This window comes from Megachile rotundata, chromosome 7, assembly GCF_050947335.1.
Source record: "Megachile rotundata isolate GNS110a chromosome 7, iyMegRotu1, whole genome shotgun sequence".
NCBI classification, from domain to species: Eukaryota; Metazoa; Arthropoda; class Insecta; order Hymenoptera; family Megachilidae; genus Megachile; species Megachile rotundata.
This window is the reverse complement of record NC_134989.1, coordinates 3,245,044-3,265,496: the sequence shown is the minus strand read 5'-3', so window position 1 is coordinate 3,265,496 and position 20,453 is coordinate 3,245,044. Positions and strand designations below refer to the sequence as shown.

The following is a 20,453-nucleotide window of genomic DNA, read 5'->3' as shown; positions in this document are numbered from 1 at the left end:
TCGTTTGGTACTCGATATATACATTCAGTATCGTTGATAAAACATTAAGATATCCTTGTTTAAAATGTTGCATTAATTCAGAACGTATCATACATTTAAAACAGATCAAGAGATCAAATACAAATTACTTTCACTAGTACCAGCAGCTAACCAGTAGATGGCGATAGTACTTCTTCTCGAGCAAAATTTGATTTCTTCAATTATCGATTTACACAAGTTTATTGAACAATAATATTATTATTGGAATTATATTGTGGATGAAGAATATTATATTATCATCAATGAATAATAAAAATATTTATTTTACAAGAAATTTCCGTTTTGTTCTGTCGATTATCACTAGATGGCAACAGTGGAACTGTCGTCGAAATGACTGTACGAATCTACAAAAAGATTATATTTCATAATTTTTTTTTTTTTTTTTTTTTTTTAAATTAATTACCTAGCAATAACATTATTTTAATTAATTAAAACATTCATTAATTATTGCTGTTAAGAATATGAACTCTAAAAGGAGTAATTTAGTGAAGAGTGTCAAATCAATTAAAATACAGAACTTCGCAAATAAATTAAATCTTGGCAATAAATCATTGAAAATAGGCAGAAATACCACCAGTAAATATATGTTATATTAAATATTGCAATTCAATATAATAAAACCTATGAATATACGAATTCGTCCAAATACATTGCATAAAATAGCTTAAATGTAATATGTGGAATTGAAATAGAATGCAACAAGAACAATGAATCTATTTTTCACATTTGTACAGTTCCACATATCTTTGTTATCAGTTTCTATAGTAGAAAGAGGAATCTGTCGTCGGCAAGGTAGTACGCTACATAACAAGCAATTGATGAAGAAAATTTCTCCATCATATTCTCAATAGCGTTGTTTCAAATAAAGTATAAAATTAGTCGTGAAAATACAAGATAATTTTGTTATCAAAATATAAAGATTTACTCTATTTTTATGTAAATGTACTATTGCACTTTCATTTGTGTACTATTAGACTATGTTTTCTTGTAAAGGAAATTTAATTATTCATTTATAAACACTTAAAATCGATTATGCAAATAAAAGAATTACTCACTAGTATAGAACATGGTTCGCCTGATGCCTTTCATATCGTACGATCTTGCAAAGCCCACGGAGAATGGAATCTCTGCACGGACGTAATGCTTCTAGACCTAATAGACCATAATATATGATCTGCAGATCCTGAAATAAAAGTTAAATAAACAATTAAATAAGTAATTTATTTATTCTGATATGAACAAATATGAATAAATAGTAATAAACTGTATAAGTAGTTTGTAATTGTCCGATGAATCTTTTTTAAAATAGCATCTAACAACTGATAAATTTCTTTAAAATTATAGAATTTTTATAGATCATTAATAAAAAATAGCAGAAGAGACAAAACAAGCAATTATTATACTTTCACATAAAATTCTAAAATATGTTGATTTACATATGATTTATGGAATTTATAGTTTATTATTAATATTAATTTATTATGTACCATTTATTAAATATATACAATATTTCTTTATTTCATAAATATATGCACTGAGAGAAATACACGCAAAATAATTATTTTATCGTATTTAACCAAAATCACATACGCACGTTTTAAGTCAGTTGCACGGATCTGTGCTAAATTAGCGAATACACTTATATAAAATAATACCAAAAGGGCAATTCAAACTTGTAAATCGTAGTTTACTACGATAATCCTTGTCGTACGAAACTTGGAAGTGTTTTGAAGCTAATGGGCACGAAAGGTGCTTCTAAGGTGGATTACCGTGTTTGCAAAGTTCTCGCCCAAGTGTTCTTGTCAGAAGTGTACTATGTGAATTCAGTGCAGAGTATCGACATATCGGTGTCGGTGAAGCAATCTATCCTACAAACTCGAACGAGGCGCGCGCCAACGCAATTGTCTCTAATGCGACCCTAATGTGCCCTGTTATCCTGTATAGTGATCTCTCTGCTCGTCGTTATCTAAATTGAATGAAACAATTATCTTTTTATAAATCCTTTTCGACAATTTTACACGTGCATTTGGTTACGAGTAATTAGTTACTGATTTACTCATCTTAATTGTTTATAGATACAACATTGCAAAGAAAAGCTTTCTTCACTACAAATCTTGCACTTGATACCTATGATCGTGATTTATATCAATCTGACCAGAAATAGAATATAATAATGTATTGGAATATATGTAACGTATATGTGTACATATACACACATGTGTTTTCAACAAGATTACAAATGGAAACTATTTAATACATTAACAACGTGTATAAATAACATCGTTTAATCGACCCCTAAATTTTGTAATATGAACAGTTCATTTTAAAAGTGGAGCAAATCCATTTTTCATTATTGCGAGACATTTAGGGGTTTCTATTTCAAACTTGTTTCATTTCAAGGGGTTCAAATTTCGAAATATTGGTAAGCTCTAAAAGACAAATTTTTTATATCTTCTGGCGTTAGATAATGTATATTTATTATCCAATAGTGCTCAAAGTGCTAGCTTAAAAAAAAAGTTTTATTATACCCGAATGGACTTGCACCACTTTCAGAATAAACGTCTTTCCAATACTGTTAATCACCTAAACTTCCATCGCTCCAATACTAGGAAATTTGAATTATTTTCACTGTAGATTGTTTACCGGTAAAAATATCACGTAAAGTTTCATCTATTATTATCATTGTATTCAGTCCTTTCAAAAATGAACTTGCTCCACTTTCAAAATACACGATTCGTATAGCTATAAAAATTATTTTTCTTCGTAATAAAAGCATGAAATCATATTTATCGAATATATGAATGTATAAATGTATCATATCAATTTTATGAAATAAATCTTATTACACTTTAATAGATCACATAACGTAATACAATAACACACTACATGTTACTTTTAAGTAAAATAATTACAATCAAGCAGAAGTTACTAATAGTTTTTCGATAAACTATCCATTCAGCTACAGTTGTGTTCGATTAAAATTCAATTCTCAACTTCACAATTTGCATCGAAGAATTAATTAAAAAGTGTTGACTGCATTCTGCATTCGATACCAGATCAATTCAATACAAAACTCGTTAAACACACGCAAAAAGTTGATAGAACTACACGTGCAACGAAGTTAATGGCTAAAACGTTGTGTTAACAAATTTCAACGTGTACCAACGAGTGTGATGTTTTACGAATTATCAGAAAAAGAACACTCGTGACAACGGTACGTTTGATCCTTGTTTGGCATATGAACCACTAACAAGACAACGAGAATCGATGATGCAAGGGATCGAGAGGAGTAAGGATTCAATTTCCACGCTCGATTTGCCAGACGAACAGAGCCGGTTGATCCAGTTCCATAGAAAGAGCAAACTTTCATCAGCGTAATTCCAAGTTCAGTTGGAGGAACGATGAATTAGTAGCGTCGTCGTAACGATAATTAAATCCTACACGTGCCCCCGACGTGCAATATAATGCGTTACGACTAAAACTTGCTAGGAATTAATGTGATGTTATTTTCCTGTGATGTCAATCCGAAGGATACGTTGACAAGTCAGTGAACCGAGATGAATACGAATGTTTAACAGAGAACTTTGAAATTTGACAATTTAAGCCTTTAACGTGATGAAAATTGGAACCTTTATTTTTATGAAAATATAGGGCCTTGAAAATTTGAACCTTTGATGTTATGGAAATTCAAGATATTCGTTTTATAAGAATTTGAACTCTACGTATTGTAAAAATCTGGTAATTTGGACATTTACAGTTTTGGCTATATGGAAACTTGGTCTTTGACCTTAAGGAAACTTGAGCTTTTGATCATACTGGGATTTGGGACATAAAGAATTGGAGCCCTTTGACGTTACGAAAGTATAGTAATTTGGAAATAAAAGCTATCAGCCATATGAAAGTTAGGGAAGTTGGTAATTCGAGTCTTTAATCTGATGGAAATTTGAACCTATGGTCATATAGGAACTTGAAAAGTCAAGAATTTGAGCGCTCGACATTATAGAAATGACAATTGGAAAATTTGAAATTTCATCAAATAGGAATTTGGGAACTTAGAAATTTGCAGTCTTACGTGATTTTTGCGTTTTGTGAATTTGAGCTTTTGACAGTATGAAAAGAGAGTTTAGAGATTTAAACTTTTATTTATATCAATATTTGGAAATTTGAAAATATGTGTTTGGAAAGTCATAGAAAATTAAGTATTTAGTTAAAAATTTGAGCTTTCAATCTTATAAAAAGTTCGCGATTTGCGAATTTGAGGTTTTAACGTTATAAGTAAAGTATTTGGAGATTGAAGTTTTTATTTGTATCACTATCTAAGAATATAAAAATATGAAATTTTTTAGATTTATGAACATTGCGGAATTTGAGCTTTCAGACTTGCAATAAAATGAATTAATATTCTTATAACATTATATTGTGATTATATAAGTTCCATTATGGTTAGAATATGATTTTAATATTCAATTATAAACATTAAATCACTATTATGATTTAAAGAATATGACTTATAAGGGACATCACCCAACTGATACACGCCGATTTTGATGAAATTTTTATATGTTATAGAACTCGAAAAAATATTTGACACGTATTCTTTTTATCGGCAAACATCCACTCTGAAGTGGTGAAAATAACCCTTAAAGTTGGGGTTGAAAAAACTATTTTCGCAAATATCTCGGGAACTATTAGGCCCAGACAAAAAATTCAAAATGCAAATTTTTCTGTTTTAGAAGACCAATAATATATCGTAAGTGGAGTTTTGACAAATTTATTTATTTAAAAAATATGTTAAAAATTAACATTATTTTGCAAATTTTTTTAATAAAACGTACCATTTTGATTAAATTTCACATACATAAAGTATGGGACCTAAATTGTATTTCTGTGAAGTGTAATTTCTTCGTGATAATTTAGAGCACATGCAATTAAAGGAATTGCATCTGCTGATTATGAAGTGCCTCACGATTGTAAAATATATATTCTTAGGTTGGACAACTCTGAAAATATCACGTTTTTCATAATTTTTTAATTTTTTTAAATTTTGATAACAAATATCATTTCGCCAAATAAAACTTTGACAGTTTTAAGTATTAAGAAAACATTACTAGATTAATACAACCTTCTGATGTATATGGTTATAAAATATGGAACAATTTCGCGCATGAAATATCAAATCTTGTATCTACATTAGATTTACAAATTAACCTACAGGCATGGGACCGTATGGTTGCATCTGTAGTAGAGCGGAACATTTTGATCATCCTGTTGACTTTACTTTTAATCAAATTAAGACTATGTCACTTTTACAAAATATGCGCTGAAAAATACTGATATTCGTTTCGATTTTATAATACATAACATCATTACATCTTTTACGTTTGCTACTGTTTATAATACATTAGAAGATCATTTCAAAATAAAAGACATAATTTTCAAAACTATAAAAAAATGATATTTTCAGAGTTACCATATTTTTTGCAATCGTGAGGCACTTCATAATCAGCAGATGCAATTCCTTTAATTGCATGTGCTCTAAATTATCACGAAGAGATTACACTTCACAGAAATACAATTTAGGTCCCATACTTTATGTATGTGAAATTTAATCAAAATGGTACGTTTTATTAAAAAAATTTGCAAAATAATGTTAATTTTTAACATATTTTTTAAATAAATAAATTTGTCAAAACTCCACCTACGATATATTATTGGTCTTCTAAAACAGAAAAATTTGCATTTTGAATTTTTTGTCTGGGCCTAATAGTTCCCGAGATATTTGCGAAAATAGTTTTTTCAACCCCAACTTTAAGGGTTATTTTCACCACTTCAGAGTGGATGTTTGCCGATAAAAAGAATACGTGTCAAATATTTTTTCGAGTTCTATAACATAAAAATTTCATCAAAATCGGCGTGTATCAGTTGGGTGATGTCCCTTGTTAGTGAAAATTTGAAGTCCTGATTTTATTGATTATTGAAATGCGAACTCATAGTTTTATAGAGATTTGAGAATTTCAGCTTTAAATGAAATAAAAATGTGTCAATTTGGAAGGTGGTACTTCAGATATTATATCCGCTTGAAAATGAAACTCTTTGAACTTCCCGAAATTTATAAAACTATGAGAATTTTTAAATTTGATAGTTTAAAAATATAAATATGTAAACTTCTGAGTTTCTTGAAATTTTTAAATTTTAATATAAGAATATAAAAGTTCAGAAATTTGGGAATTTAGAAATTCGATAATTTAAGATTTCAAAATTTGGAAAATTAGAAATTCATAAAATTATAAATTTGAAAAGTTACAAACTTTATAACTTTAGTATACACCTTTAATTTTATATTTTTCAACCCTTATACCAGATGTTTTAAAAAGTTTTGTAATAGCAACAGTTAGTTTAGCTGAATGATAAAAAATTAATACTTCTAGAGATTTTAGGCATCACCGCCAAGGTATGTTATCTAATATTTATCGATACTTTTATTATACATTTTGTGGCTAAAAATGATAGCTTGATCAAAAATCTATATTTGTCCTTTCGTCTGGTACTATATTGTTACAAATTTTCTATTCCGAAGCTTTTCTGTTAATCCCTTAACTTACAATTTTTTAAGCAATTGAATCAGTCAGAGCTAGCTAATTATTGCTGCAATGTTAAAATAAATAGGGAAAATGAAATGTTAAGTATATTTTAGACTTAAGGATTCTCGTATTACACTCCAGATTCAACCAAGCAGCGAATATAATTTTGATTTGTTGTATCTGAACTATAATGTGTATCACGAATTAATATCACCACTATCTAATAATATTAAGACTAAAACTACCAAACCGGTCAAGTGACCGCTCCACAAGTTTCTCATTATAAGGCACACATTTTGTTAAAGTACATTCCTTAAAATCAACGTAAATTTTCATGAAGATAAAGAATAGATGTGTGTACTGATTTATGTTTCGTCGTTTGCTTATTTAATTTTCAATTTCATTTTTAATTTCAAATTAAGTACACATTATATGTCGGTAGGTTTAGTGTTAATTTATACCATGGTTACAGTCGAAATTATTTTGCATAAAATTTTCTGCAAAACACTATCGCTCATAATATTAATCCACATTACGAGGACAATCACATCAACTGAACAAACACGTTCAACCAGTATTGCATCTGAACGCAGCCAATTTATTGTAATACTCGAAATTGCCCACTAAGAGCGACGCAAGATCAGGCTGCCCTAATGTGGTGTAATGCTACGTTGACCATGGTGCCAACCAAAGATAAGACACCCCATAAGAGCGTTTCCATTATCGTTCTAGCAATACACAGCGATTCAAAGAAAGATAAAGTATATTTCAGGAAAATCCGAGACTAAATTTTGCTCTTGATGGTCAAATCCATGAATAGAAGAGTATTGGAAAAAACATGAGACACTTTTCTTCGAAACTGTCGTTTCCAAGGCTGGCTGATCAGATAATAATCGTAGGGAAACAGGGTAAGAATAAAAGAAAAGCTTCTTTATCTCGCTTCACTTCTCCTGACTGCTTGGGTCATTTGAATTTGAAACAAAGCTGCTTCCTGTTTCCCTTTCTTTGAATACGCTTAAAATATTGCTGTGAGTTTCACTGTGAAAGTATTACTAACGACTGAGAGAGATTGTGTTGAAGAAATTGGAGAAATTTAGATGTACATTAGAAGAACATGTTTTAATTCAAAAATTCAATAAAATCATGATGTATTGTAAGTAGACTGAAAAGTGAATTTTGAACTTAATATTAATAACTTCGATAAAATACATCTGAAATATAATTACTTAATAGATGTGATACACAGCTGTGCAAAACGTAAACTTAAAAATGAAAGATTGCGCATCGTAAGTAAGTACTTCGCAACTTTCGATAGAATGCGCCTTAATTTAATCGCGTACAAGGGAGATTTATCGTAACGTAACAACGTAGGAGTAATAAATAAATTGTTCGGATTAATTTAAAGGCTCACTTGCTTAAATTACTTTATTGCTCATTAAGGCGAGCAATATTTTAAAAGCGTCAACGCTATATACCACTTGACCCATTTTAATTTATAAATGGATTTCGTGGATCCATTTATTCCAAAAAGTAAATTAATGAAAAGGCGAACAGAAATCGGATACGTATGTTTCATGTATTTACTCTTGTTTTATTAAATGTATTCGAACGCATACATTTTTGCTTTATTTGTACAAAACAAACATATGTAGCTTCCATTAAACAAGATAAGAGATGAAATAATTAGCAGGTTTCGTTATACAGTCAAAAACATGTTGATTCATCAAAATTACAAGTTTACTTTAGCACAAGTATTAATATAATTAAAATTGACGGAGTTTTTAGAGAAATTAAATTGAAGCAATGTATGCGGTGTTCAATTTGTAGTACATTCGATTTGGGATTTTGAAATTTAAAAATATGGAATGTGAAATCATGAAAAATTGAAAATTCCAAAATTTGAGATACAAGAACTTTGAAAAATTGAAAATTTGGGATCTAAAAACTTGAAAGTCTGGAAAATTAGGATTTAAAACCTTGAAAATTTAGTCATTCGAAAATCTGAAAATTTAAGAAATTGGAAGACTTGGAATTTGGGAAGTTAGGAATTTTATTGTTTGGTGATCTGAGAATTTAAGAGATTTTTGACAATTTGGTAATTTGGGAGTTTAAGAATTTAGAAATGTGGAAACTTAAAAATGCGAAAAGTTAAAAAGGGTATAGCCGGATAAGGTAGTCAAATGTGCCCTCGAGTCGAATTAGAAACCCAATTCGTTAGTCGGTAGCATATCCAAAAAAAAACATCTCACACCAAGTTTCACCTCCCTATCTCATCCGTGGGGGTAATAAAAGGGAAAAAACGAAATTCCGGTGTTTGGCCCTTTTTGCCTATTTAATTTCATACAAAAAATCTAAAAAAATTCTATAATATGCGCTATGTGGTCCTCAATGTTTTAGAATTTTTTCAGAATTTTTGTACGAAATTAAATAGGCAAAAAGGGCCAAACACCGGAATTTCGTTTTTTTCCCTTTTATTACCCCCACGGATGAGATAGGGAATTGAAACTTGGTGTGAGATGTTTTTTTTGGATATGCTAACGACTGACGAATTGGATTTCTAATTCGTCTCAAGGGCACATTTGACCACCTTATCCGGCTATACCCTTTGGCAATTCGAAGATGTTAATATTTATTTCAGGTGTAAAAATCTGAAAATTTTAGAATTTGAAAAAATTGAAAATATAGAATTATGAAAATTTTTAAAGTTGGAAATTTGATGATTTGAACACATTGAAATTTATTTCAATTATGGAAATATTTAAACTCGATAATTTGAAAAACTTGTAATTTGGCTATCTAAGAATTTAAAAATTAAAATCTTAAATATTTATTTCACATTTTTCATCAAATTTTCACGAATAATCATCGCTCTTTTAGTTGTTACATGCCATCCTGTAGATATAGATTTATGTTACCAGTGCCTTCCATAGCGACCAATACATATATGTTAACTGTATATGTACATCTAAAAGCTAACACGGTAAAAACCCCTTACTGACAGCCATAGCAACCCTAATCCATCTTCATACAACGAAATGCATTGCACCGTGGTGGATTGAAGTTTCGTTTCGCATTTACGAGACACCAGAGAGTCTCAATAATTGATATTTACGGGACACCACATGGTTCCCCTTCAAAATCTTACGTGACGTGCTCGTAACTTTAGTTCATACGATCCATACGCGAAGGTCGTCCAGTGTTCGCTCCACTTTTCGTGTACGAAAGACGAGTAAAAAGAATGGCGAACCCATCGAGAGTCAACGGAGCCGAACGCGCCCTTTTTCTTTTCGCAGCAACATTTTGGAGACCGAACGGCGCCATCAAAGATTCTCCATTCTCATGCTTTTGATTAGGAGGTTACTGTGTGCCAGTTCAAGTTTTTCAAACTTAAGTTTTTAAGTATTATTAAAAATTAATAATTAAGTTCTGAAGTCTCCAAAAAGCCTCATTTAAAAATTCGTAAGTCCCCGAATTACGTCATTACAAAATTTCTAAATCATCAAAAGATTTCATTACAAAATTTCAAAGTCCCCAAATTATTTTATTCAAAATTTTCTAAATCTTTAAATTACCTTATTCCAAAATTTCTAAACTGCCATATTGCATTATTTCAAAATCTCTATATCCTCAAATTATCCAATCTTCTTGCTGACAGATTTTCAAATATTTTGGATTGTTGTAGTGATTCTACATATAGATTTTTAGTTTCTCCAAACATTTTGAAATTCCTGCGTTCCCAAATATTTCACTTCCATATCAGTTTATTTCCAAATTATCGAATTTTCAAATTCACAAATTTTTTTACATTAAGATTTTTAAATGCCCGGGTTTCAAATGTTTCAAATATCCAAATTAAAAAATTTTTAATTCTTCAAATTTTCAAGCTTTGCAATTTTTAATTTCTGTAATTCATAAATTATCAAATCCTCAAGTAGTTAATAAGAGATTATAAATTGCAACTTGACTGCTGCTTTTAATTGGAGTACAGTTGAAGTACTGTAGTTCGAAGTAATAATGAAGGAAATGGATTTTGGTGGAATCGCTCTCGTAGACGTACAAAGTTTAAACGCGTTTAGCAGAAAGTTTGGGTGGACAAATTTATCTGAGGTCGGAAATGAGTATTGGGGTTAAAATAGAAACACATTGTCTTCCTAGCAAAATTACTGAAGTTTAAAACGAAACCATTCACTCTTATACGGAAATCCGAGTTCTTGGTTTCTGCAAGAAGATACTTTTTGCAGAAGTATTCCTTATTCGAGTTCCAAAATATATTATATCGTACACACAAAAAATGTTTAATGATATCTTTTTGTCATTTTTCTTGTCTTCTTCTAGTTGTAAGACAAGATAAACTTGTAAAAAGAATAAAATGTATATTTACTGTGGGAGTAACGATACCTCGACCCCGCATGACATCTTGTATATGCACTGGCATCTGTAAATTGACAGTCTAGATCGTTCCACCCTTGCGTGAAGACCATGTATAAATTACGCATGTATATTAATCATTATACTGACAAGTAAAGTCGTTTCTTGTTCTTTCAACCAATTTCTACCGAGAACATATGTATATACATAACATCCATTTAGCCATTCTTAACCCTTCGGTAATATCATTTGCAATAGACAATTATGTATTCGCACAACCCAACTAATAGATTGAACTGACTTTTAGAATCAGATAAGATATTAAATGTACTTTGAACAATGAAAGATAGTACTGTTCAGTATTAATGCTAAATTAAGAGTATGGGATTCAACTGCACTCAATACTTAGTCTGCTTTTAATGTTCATGGACAATTTAATACCATCTTACTTATTACAGTTTTCTGAATTCATCTTTTCATTAACTACAACGCAGAGCTTAAATAATAATTGATATCCGGAAAATATCAATGTAAATGTAACCATCTTGACATCTAAAAAATACCAGACGTAAAGAGATAAATTATACCCGTAAAATAAGACGAAAAGATAAGTAAATGGAAAATAAAATATAAAATGATTAAAACAATAATTCGTTATTTCGATAAAAAGCAGTATACTATTTGAAGAGAAGCATCTTACAGAATGCAATAATTTAAAATAGAAAACCTTACAACACATTTCACACTGGATTTACGAAACCCATCAAAATGGCTGATCATAGATCTCTTATTTTAAGTGATAAAACTTATTAAGAAATTTTTGTAAAAATATATGTCAATTTTCGTCAAGTTAGAGAATCAATGTCGTAGGCAGTTTACATATCACCTCCAACTTATTTATCTTTCTACTTTAGTTCAAATTTAAATATGTATAAGTGACCATCAAACGTCTGTAAACCTAGTGTTAACCGGTTAAAGTTCAATAAAACTTCATTTATAACTTCATCGACTCATCCTAAAAATCATAAATGCAGCATTATACGCATTATTCCAATAAAGACTGAATTAAAAACGTCGCTGAAAATAGAAGAAATAAAATAAACAAAATCTCCAAATTCTTTTTCACAGTCGACAGAAATTACCTACGATGTGTGATTCTTTCTGTCATCGCCGCGCACAGGATTTCAACTGTACAAAAAATTCCTCGAACGTCGATAGATCACGCAATGAAAAAAGGCATCATCATCGGACAAAGCTGGGCAATTTTTCGGGTGGCAATCAACTGCCCGACGCTCGGATTAGAAACATACCGCTGCCAGTTAGTCGAAATTCCGGACGAAACAAAGGTAGTTAGCAGTGAAAAGAGAGTTTTCACAGAACGTTGAACCGATTCGAGGCAACGAAAACAATTTTCCACCCACTCTAACAAAGACCGAATCTGTTAGCTTGTAATCACCAGCAGTTATTTAGCAAAAATCTCGACCTGAAACGGTCGGCCGAGGTGCAGACATTCTTCATCCGTTTCCGATAACTTGGGTGAAAAAAGAAACCGATGATGAAGGATAGCAGGGAAAAGTTTTTAACGATACTGAGGAAATTGTTTAAAATTGTCTAGCTTCGCGGTAACGCGACAGATTCGTTCATCGGGAAACTTTCTCCAAGAACTTTGAAGCATTAGATTTCTTCGACTGATCGACAGAAAATTTTATCGTTTAAATGACGGAGTATTCTCATAGAACTTTATATTGCATGCATTCATGTATGTGATTGGTAACCGTGTTTGAACGGGAATTTTCAACTTCGAAATTTAAAGATTTTGACTTTTAACAGTATGGGAATTTAGGAAACGGGAGTTTCGAATATTCTGCTAAACCAAAATTTGAGAGTCTGAGAATTTGGGAATTTAGAGAACTTACAGAGTTTAGAAATCTGAAAATTTTAGAATTTTTATGATATCAGAATTTGGGAATTTAACAAATTTAAGAATTTAGAATTTTGAAAATTTGAGAACTTAATTTAGAAATTTAAAGAACCTTCAAGCTTAGAAATCACAAGATTTGACAATTTTGAAAATTCGAAAATTTCGAAATTTTTACACTTGCGATTTTAAAGACACTGAAAATTTAAAAATTTAGAAATTTAAGAATTTAAAAGTTATGAATATTTTCAAACTAAAAAATTGAACAATATGAAAATTTCGTGATTTAAAAATCTAGGAACTTGAAATTTCCACGAATTCCCGTGGCCAGTGACCTGCCCATTACCGATTTAAATAAACCGTATCTTCCCAGGGACAAAGTACCAATATTCGAACAGCAAAGAAGCTTATTCCCGCAGAAACATGCTCGAAAGTCGATTCTTTGATCAGAATGTGGCACCTGGGGTAAGTTTCATTGAATTAACGCCACTGAAAATTTGCAAACCCTTTTAACCTCTGACCCGAAGATTGGTTTCAAAGGTGCAAAGATGGCGAATTTTTAGGCCGATGATGGACGCTGTGCGCAGGAGTCCAACACGATTATATGAAGATAAGATGCGGCAGATTATTCGTTTGGAAAGTTCAAGCGTTTCTGTTGGAGGATATTGACGATGCCCTTTAACCTTTCGGCCACCGTGAATGCAGTCACGAATGCATTTGGTGCGTGTGTATACTCTCGCTTAAAATCGCGATTATGGAGATAACAACCAAGTTTAATGAGGAATTTTCAAATATTCTTGCTAACGGAAGGGACACGTACGAACACTGATGGTCTATCGATTAAATTACTTCTATCTTCCGAATCTTTTGACAAGTTTGAATTCGCACCAGAAGAAATAAAGTTGGAAAATGAGGAGAACATTTTAGGAATATGTAAATACGTTTGTGACTAATTGTAAGTCCGGAACGTTCTTGAAATTCGATAAATAACAATTTTTAATCCATGTTAATTATTTAACCTCTAGAATTTAATTCTACAGCTTTTAATAGCGAAATTTTTTACTTGAATTTTATTTTTGTGATTATTCGTTCACTCTGTAATACAAGCAGAGTATTTTTGATGCAATATAATAAGCTTTAAATATAATATGCTTTAAATAAGAATTAGTTTAATTGACTACCATGAAAAATGCAAGTGTTAAAGAGGTTTTAATGGGTAATAACCATTTCCCGTTTTTATGGTCTTTTTTAATAGCTTTACTTAATTTTGAATGACTTAATAAAATCTTCAACAACCTAGTAAAGTTACTTAGAATTTGTAATACACTTATTGCTTTTTAATTGCAAGAAATTTTATTTGTCAAAAAGTTGAATTTGTCTACGTATATAGCATACGAAATTATTATGTGCTAACGATTTGTAACTCTCTTCTTTTTATTAGCGATTTCTAGAGATATTTCACTCAAGTGTGTTTTATTTGCTTTATGAGCACAGCACAGTGAAAGTTACGCGTGACCAGAGACAATTTACTTTCGTTCTCTAACTGTACCTTGAAAAACGATCATTCTAAGAATGATTTTACAATAATCAAATATGCAGTAAAAATTTATGCTATCGTCATCAAGAACATAAAATAAAATCATGCGTGTACGTAGATTTAAATGTACCGGGAAAATAAGATGATCTGATAATAATAAGATGATTCTAAATAGCATGAATTCTTGTTATATTATCATTTTTATATGGATTTTGAAATATATTAGTGGCAATCGTAACATCTTCTCGTACAAAAAGATTTTAGTCACACAAACTTTATTAGAAATTCTGACATTTGAACGTTTAGAAGTTTTTTGAACTTTTTAAACTTAAAAATTTAGAAGTTAAAACCTGTGGAAATTTCCAAATCCAAAATTTAAAAATTTGGAAAATTAACATATAAAAATTAATAAATTAAAATACGTAAAAACTTAAAAATTTATTAACCTAGGCAGTTAGAAATTCAGGGATATAGAAGTTTCAAATTAAAAAATTCTGAAATAAAAGTATGTAAAAATATAAAAATATAGAAATTTCAAATATAAAAATTCTGAAAATATATAAAAACTTCTGTCAATTTTTGAAACTTAGAAACTTAGAAATGACAAAATTTATAAATGTCCTTCTTAGGAATGAAAAAATTTGTAAATGTAAACATATAAAATTCAAAAAATAGCAAGATTTAGAAATTAAACAATGTAGAAGCGTAGAAACTTAAAAATTTAGATATCTGGGTATCCTTTCTATTTTGCTGAGTTCTCCATTGAACGTTAATGTATCGGAAGAAATCTATTTCCTCCAAATTTTCCTCGGTGAAACTCGCTTGATAAACAAGATACACTCATTAATTCATGAATATGCAATTTGATCAACTTACTTGAAGCGTACGTCGTTCTGGATCACGGCATAGAGCCCTGACGAAATGCGGATCCAAATAGTCCGTCATAGTAGCCTGTCTAGAGACTACTACTCTGCGATCCTTTTACCAGCGTGCTCCTGTATCCTGTCGAAGGACTTCTTCCTGGACATCGCCGCCAAATGATCGCTACTTTCTTGAATATTTATCGGCTACTCAGAAAGCCGATCGTCTCGCACCATCGGTCTTCGCGCAACGTTTCATTTTCATTTTCATTCTCATTCTTCGTTTCGCGATTCCTTCGTCCGTCGTCGATCAGAAAATGGGATCGGGAAAAGCGCAGCACCCTTTCAAGCAATATACAGCGAAAATGATCGAATCTCGCGTTCTCCAATTTCCATGGCAATTCACTTTTCCTTGCTTTACTCACTGCCGAATCCCATCAATTCTGTAACAAAAGAAACAAACATCTATTAGAAATTCTTAATCGACTGATTTAGTATTCATACTGAAGTACTTATATTTAATGCTTAGTATTTATATTCATAAAGGATGTGATTGGTCCATGTGCATTATTATTTCCAACGAGTATGCTGAAAATAGCTAGGAAACTGATTATCACGCAGAGAGTTGTTTTCAAAAAATTTGTTCAGTATGATACAAATACTAGGACCAACAATATAGTACGTATTACTGAGGTCAAGTAGATGAAAAGGTTTATATAAACTTAAGGTAATAACGCCACTTGTTAACCAGTTAAGAAGAATCTTCCACATGAACCGTTTGCTCTGTCGTTAAATAGCGAGATTCGATGCCCGGCGGCATTTTTTAAGCCTTCTAGATTACATAATGATAACAATTTTTGAAAAAGATTAAGTTACACAAATTTGAAAAGTATATTTAAAAATGCTACAGAAATTGACCATTCGCAAAAATTGAAGAAATACTAATTGACCTTCTGTTCACTAGTAACTGACCACTTATATTAGAAGAGATATATTTCGTTCGCGAAATGTTTACAATATATGAAATTTTTTTACTTGAACTGTTTAGGTATTCTTAACAGAAATGTTAAGAAAATAGAAATATAAGGGTACATTACTTACATTAATGAATTTAGATGTTTGATATTAGTAAGCATACTTCACATGTAATTGTTTTAAAATTTAACTAATAGATGTCATGGAATCCGAAGGTCACTTTCATCTGAAGTATACAACTTATAAAAACTTTATATTTTATGTTTTCTAAAAAAAGATATATTGATAAGTCAAATATCTAATGGAGAACGACAGAAGTCCATATAAAGCCAAATTACTTACATTATATTACTATTACTTAATTACTATTACTGTTACCTTAATATTCTGTAATAGTAAAGAATAGATTGTAAATATGAAAATTGAAAAAAGAATTTGTTTAGTAAAATCTCGATATACTATCACGGACGGAGTTTTAATATAAGAAATTCTTGAAATTGGCAATATATTAAAATGCTACGAAAATTGTTTTATTTTGCAGTAGCTTCTGTGACTTCCCATACGTTCAAACTAAGCGTGTGTCTAAATACAGTGCGTTATTACATTTTTTTATTGCAATTATACATTTTACTTTGATCACAAATTATTAATCAGCCTAAAACAGTTAGAATATGAAATAAAATTGTATATTATTACTATAATATCAGTCTACTGTACTCGAATTATTCTCAAGTAAATATTGATTATTTTGTTAGATACCAAAGCTGCATCGACACTTTCGTGGAACGAATATTGGATTCGATATAATATTTACATTCGATTGGCATCGTTTCACGAAGTATCGAAATCGAAAACTGATACGATGTACCTGTGTATGTACAATTTCGGCGTTGTTCGATACTTCCAATAACCTTGGTACTTTGGTATCGAATTGTTTAAATTATGTCATCAATATGTACCGATATCGATATGCATCGTGATATCATGCGCTACTATACCAAGCTTCCAAAAATATCATGCAACAAAGGATTTCCAACAACTTTATCAAAAATTTAAAACCAAAATATGAAACCCGAATTAAACGTCGTATGTACGTTTGCATTTCTTTGTGGCATCCCTCAGAAATTTAATACATACATATAATATATGAGCAGTTTATTTTAAAAGTGACTTAAGTCCATTTATTTTAAAATCGAGATATTTAAAGGTTTGCGTTTACATAAATTTAATAATATTCATAACTGATAACATTGTAGTATTTTGGCGACCATAAGAGTGTAAAAATTACCAGTCTAATTAACATAATAAACACTGTTTAAAACTGTCATATGATTGCTATAAATGGATTTAAGCCACTTTCAAATATAATGAAATAACTTAATTAATTCGTAAAAAGTTAAATCCATCGAAAAATGAATTTCTTTTGAAATAAAAAGAAATATATGTAATTTCATATTATAAAATTATAAAATATGTAACTTTCACGCTCTATTAAAGTAATGTTACATTCAAATTAATAATATTTAACAATTTATAATTCTTTACCAATTTACGCCTATAGAACGGATTTAAAATAATTATGATAAACAGGTGGTATATGATATAACAAATTATTTAATACATTAAATAATTGTATTATAGTGTTAGGGTTGATCTTGCTTTTTTATATTGGTGTCAACTTAATATTATCAAGTAGATTGTACTCAGTCAGTCGGATTACCATTATTAATTTTGATCACATTAATGATCTTTCTTGCTTCCTTGTTTGTGTCAATATGTTATATTAAAATTATATATTTAAAAAAAATTATTACCTGAGTTATTCGAACAATATTGTATGAATAATAAAATATAAAGCTCTTATCTCATCATATACTCCATATCCTTAAAATAAGTCTTAAAACATTTTTAAAATAAATATTTGTATTATTCATGATACAAATTAATAGATAACGTAGAAATGTAAATATTATAATAAGCTGGCTTAATCTTTTGAGAAAATGGATTTAGAACTCTTTCAAAATAAATGGTTTATACATATACATTATGTATCCTATTATCGATTCTGATATAGTAGCATTATTTTGTCATTTTTAATACTTGTTTATTACAGTATTCTTTATACTAAGAGAATAACAAATAATTTTTTTAATAACATAGCATATACCATTATCTGGTTCTGAGTCAAAGATAGAGTCAAATTTCACCCTATGTAATACTTAAGGGTTGAAACTCACACAAAATCAGGTCTTTACTAAATTAAACGAATAAATTCAAATCCTAATTAATATTTTACATCATGCTTTATTCTTATTTCCAAAATGTTCAAATTTGATAAAATGAAAGTTGGGAAGAAAATTTAAACATATGGACAGATGGAAATTCGAAAAAATGAAAGTGCGGAAATCCAGAAACTTAGAGAGATAGAAAGTTGCAAAGGTAGAAATTTATGAAAATAGAAGTTTGAAAAGATGGAAGTTGAAAAAAGGAAAATTTAACTTTTAGCGGATGAAAATTTAGAAGGGGTGAAAATTTGAGAAGTTGAACAAATGAAAATATGGAGAAGTAAAAATTTAAAAAAATAGAAATTTGGGCACAAAAAAATTTGAAAAGTTAAAAACTGGAGAGAATATAAAGAAAGGACGTGAATTTTGTAAAACATGATTCTAAGAATTAATATATAACAAACTAAAATAATGAAAAACTGTGACTATAATAAAAATTTGAATAGAATATAAGGGTTAATTGGTTTTATTTATGGAGCAATGTGATATAAGGCAAGGGGTTAATGTACGTACAGGGGATCAGAGCGCAGATCTAGAACGGAACTGGAGTTTCGGCGTAATCTCGAAGCCCTATAATGCAACAGTGAGAGTTCTCTCGAACAATATATATATATCTATACCGAGAGTGGCAAGAATGATTGTTGAGACAACGTAAAGGAGTACCGTTACGAATTATGAATGAATCGCGAAACAACGCTGGATGAATTACAAGCGCGACGGAAGTCGCTCGTTAAGGCGTGCTGCACCTGCGAAATAGATGCGAGAGAATGATAGCAAACCAACTGGAAATAGGCTCGTCGACCTTTTTCGCGATCGGATCACGATGTACTGTCGGTTCGGATCGATCTCGTCACGAAACCAGATGAAAAGAACACAAAAGTAAAGCCAAATTAAAATACGACACACGAACGACTCCGGCTGAACACCGTATAAAGGCAGGATACAGCATGATACCCCACAAATCTATTATTTCAATGGAATTTCTATTTGTCGATTTTCAACAGACATACTGAACTAAACGATAGACGCGGGAAAACCGCGCTTTTCAAATCGGATTATCTGAGAGTGGATGTACCGAACGAGACAAGTGAGGAAATGATTACTTCAGGAATGGTCGATTGAAATTTTTATGGATCAGTAAAATAACTGTGGCAATTTCTTTTGCGCGAGAAAATATCGTGAAATAGCCAATACATTGGAATATCTGTATAGCGTCAAGGGACGTAATAGATTTAAAATTTCTAAATCTACAGATTTGGAAATTTGGATGGTTATAAATTTGATAGTTGGCAACTTTTGAAGAATAATTTTGTAGTTTGGAAATTTGAGAATTTAGAAATGTAGAAATTTAGGAATTTGATAATACCCAAATTGAATAATTTATAGATTTGTTCGTTTCACAACAAGGATATTTTGAAACTTAAGTACTTAAAAACTTAGAAATTTAGTAATCAAGTAATTTAGTAATCTAGTAATTCAGTAACCTATTTGGTAATTTGTCCGTTTGAAAATTTGATAATTTGGTAATTAAAAAATTTGGGAACATTAAATTTAAAAATACATTTTTTTATTTACAAACTTCCATACTTAGAAATTTAGAAATTTAGTAATTTACACCGATAATTAGAAAATTTGGACAGTGAAGAATTTGATAACTTACCAGTTCGATAATACGTAAGTAGAACAATTTAAGAGTCTAGAAGCTGAAGAGTTTAAGAATTACAAAATTTAAGAATTTAAATAATCCAGATTCAAATGGAGAATCCCGACAAAGATACAACAGAGTTCTTGTACCTGTTCAAAGATATAATTCTTTCATCAAGCATACTTTGTCTTTTATATATTCGTATTTGACGTCATTGAAGCATAGTAGTCTTATAGATAAACGTA

The 20,453-nt window shown here is 30.2% G+C and overlaps 1 protein-coding gene across 3 annotated transcripts in view; it reads right to left on the bottom strand.

Annotated features, from left to right (window-relative positions):
* The window catches only part of LOC100884044 (rap guanine nucleotide exchange factor 2), a 302,494-nt gene that overhangs the window by 217,582 nt on the left and 64,459 nt on the right, over positions 1 to 20,453 (bottom strand). For all 3 annotated transcript variants that reach the window (XM_012293190.2, XM_076533673.1, XM_076533674.1), the window contains exons 2-3: positions 15,320 to 15,746; positions 1,095 to 1,222 (exon numbers count right to left, since the gene is read on the bottom strand). In XM_012293190.2, the coding sequence (XP_012148580.1) occupies positions 1,095 to 1,222; positions 15,320 to 15,388 (197 nt within the window). In that variant the 5' untranslated portion in view covers positions 15,389 to 15,746. The remainder of the gene's footprint in view (positions 1 to 1,094; positions 1,223 to 15,319; positions 15,747 to 20,453) is intronic.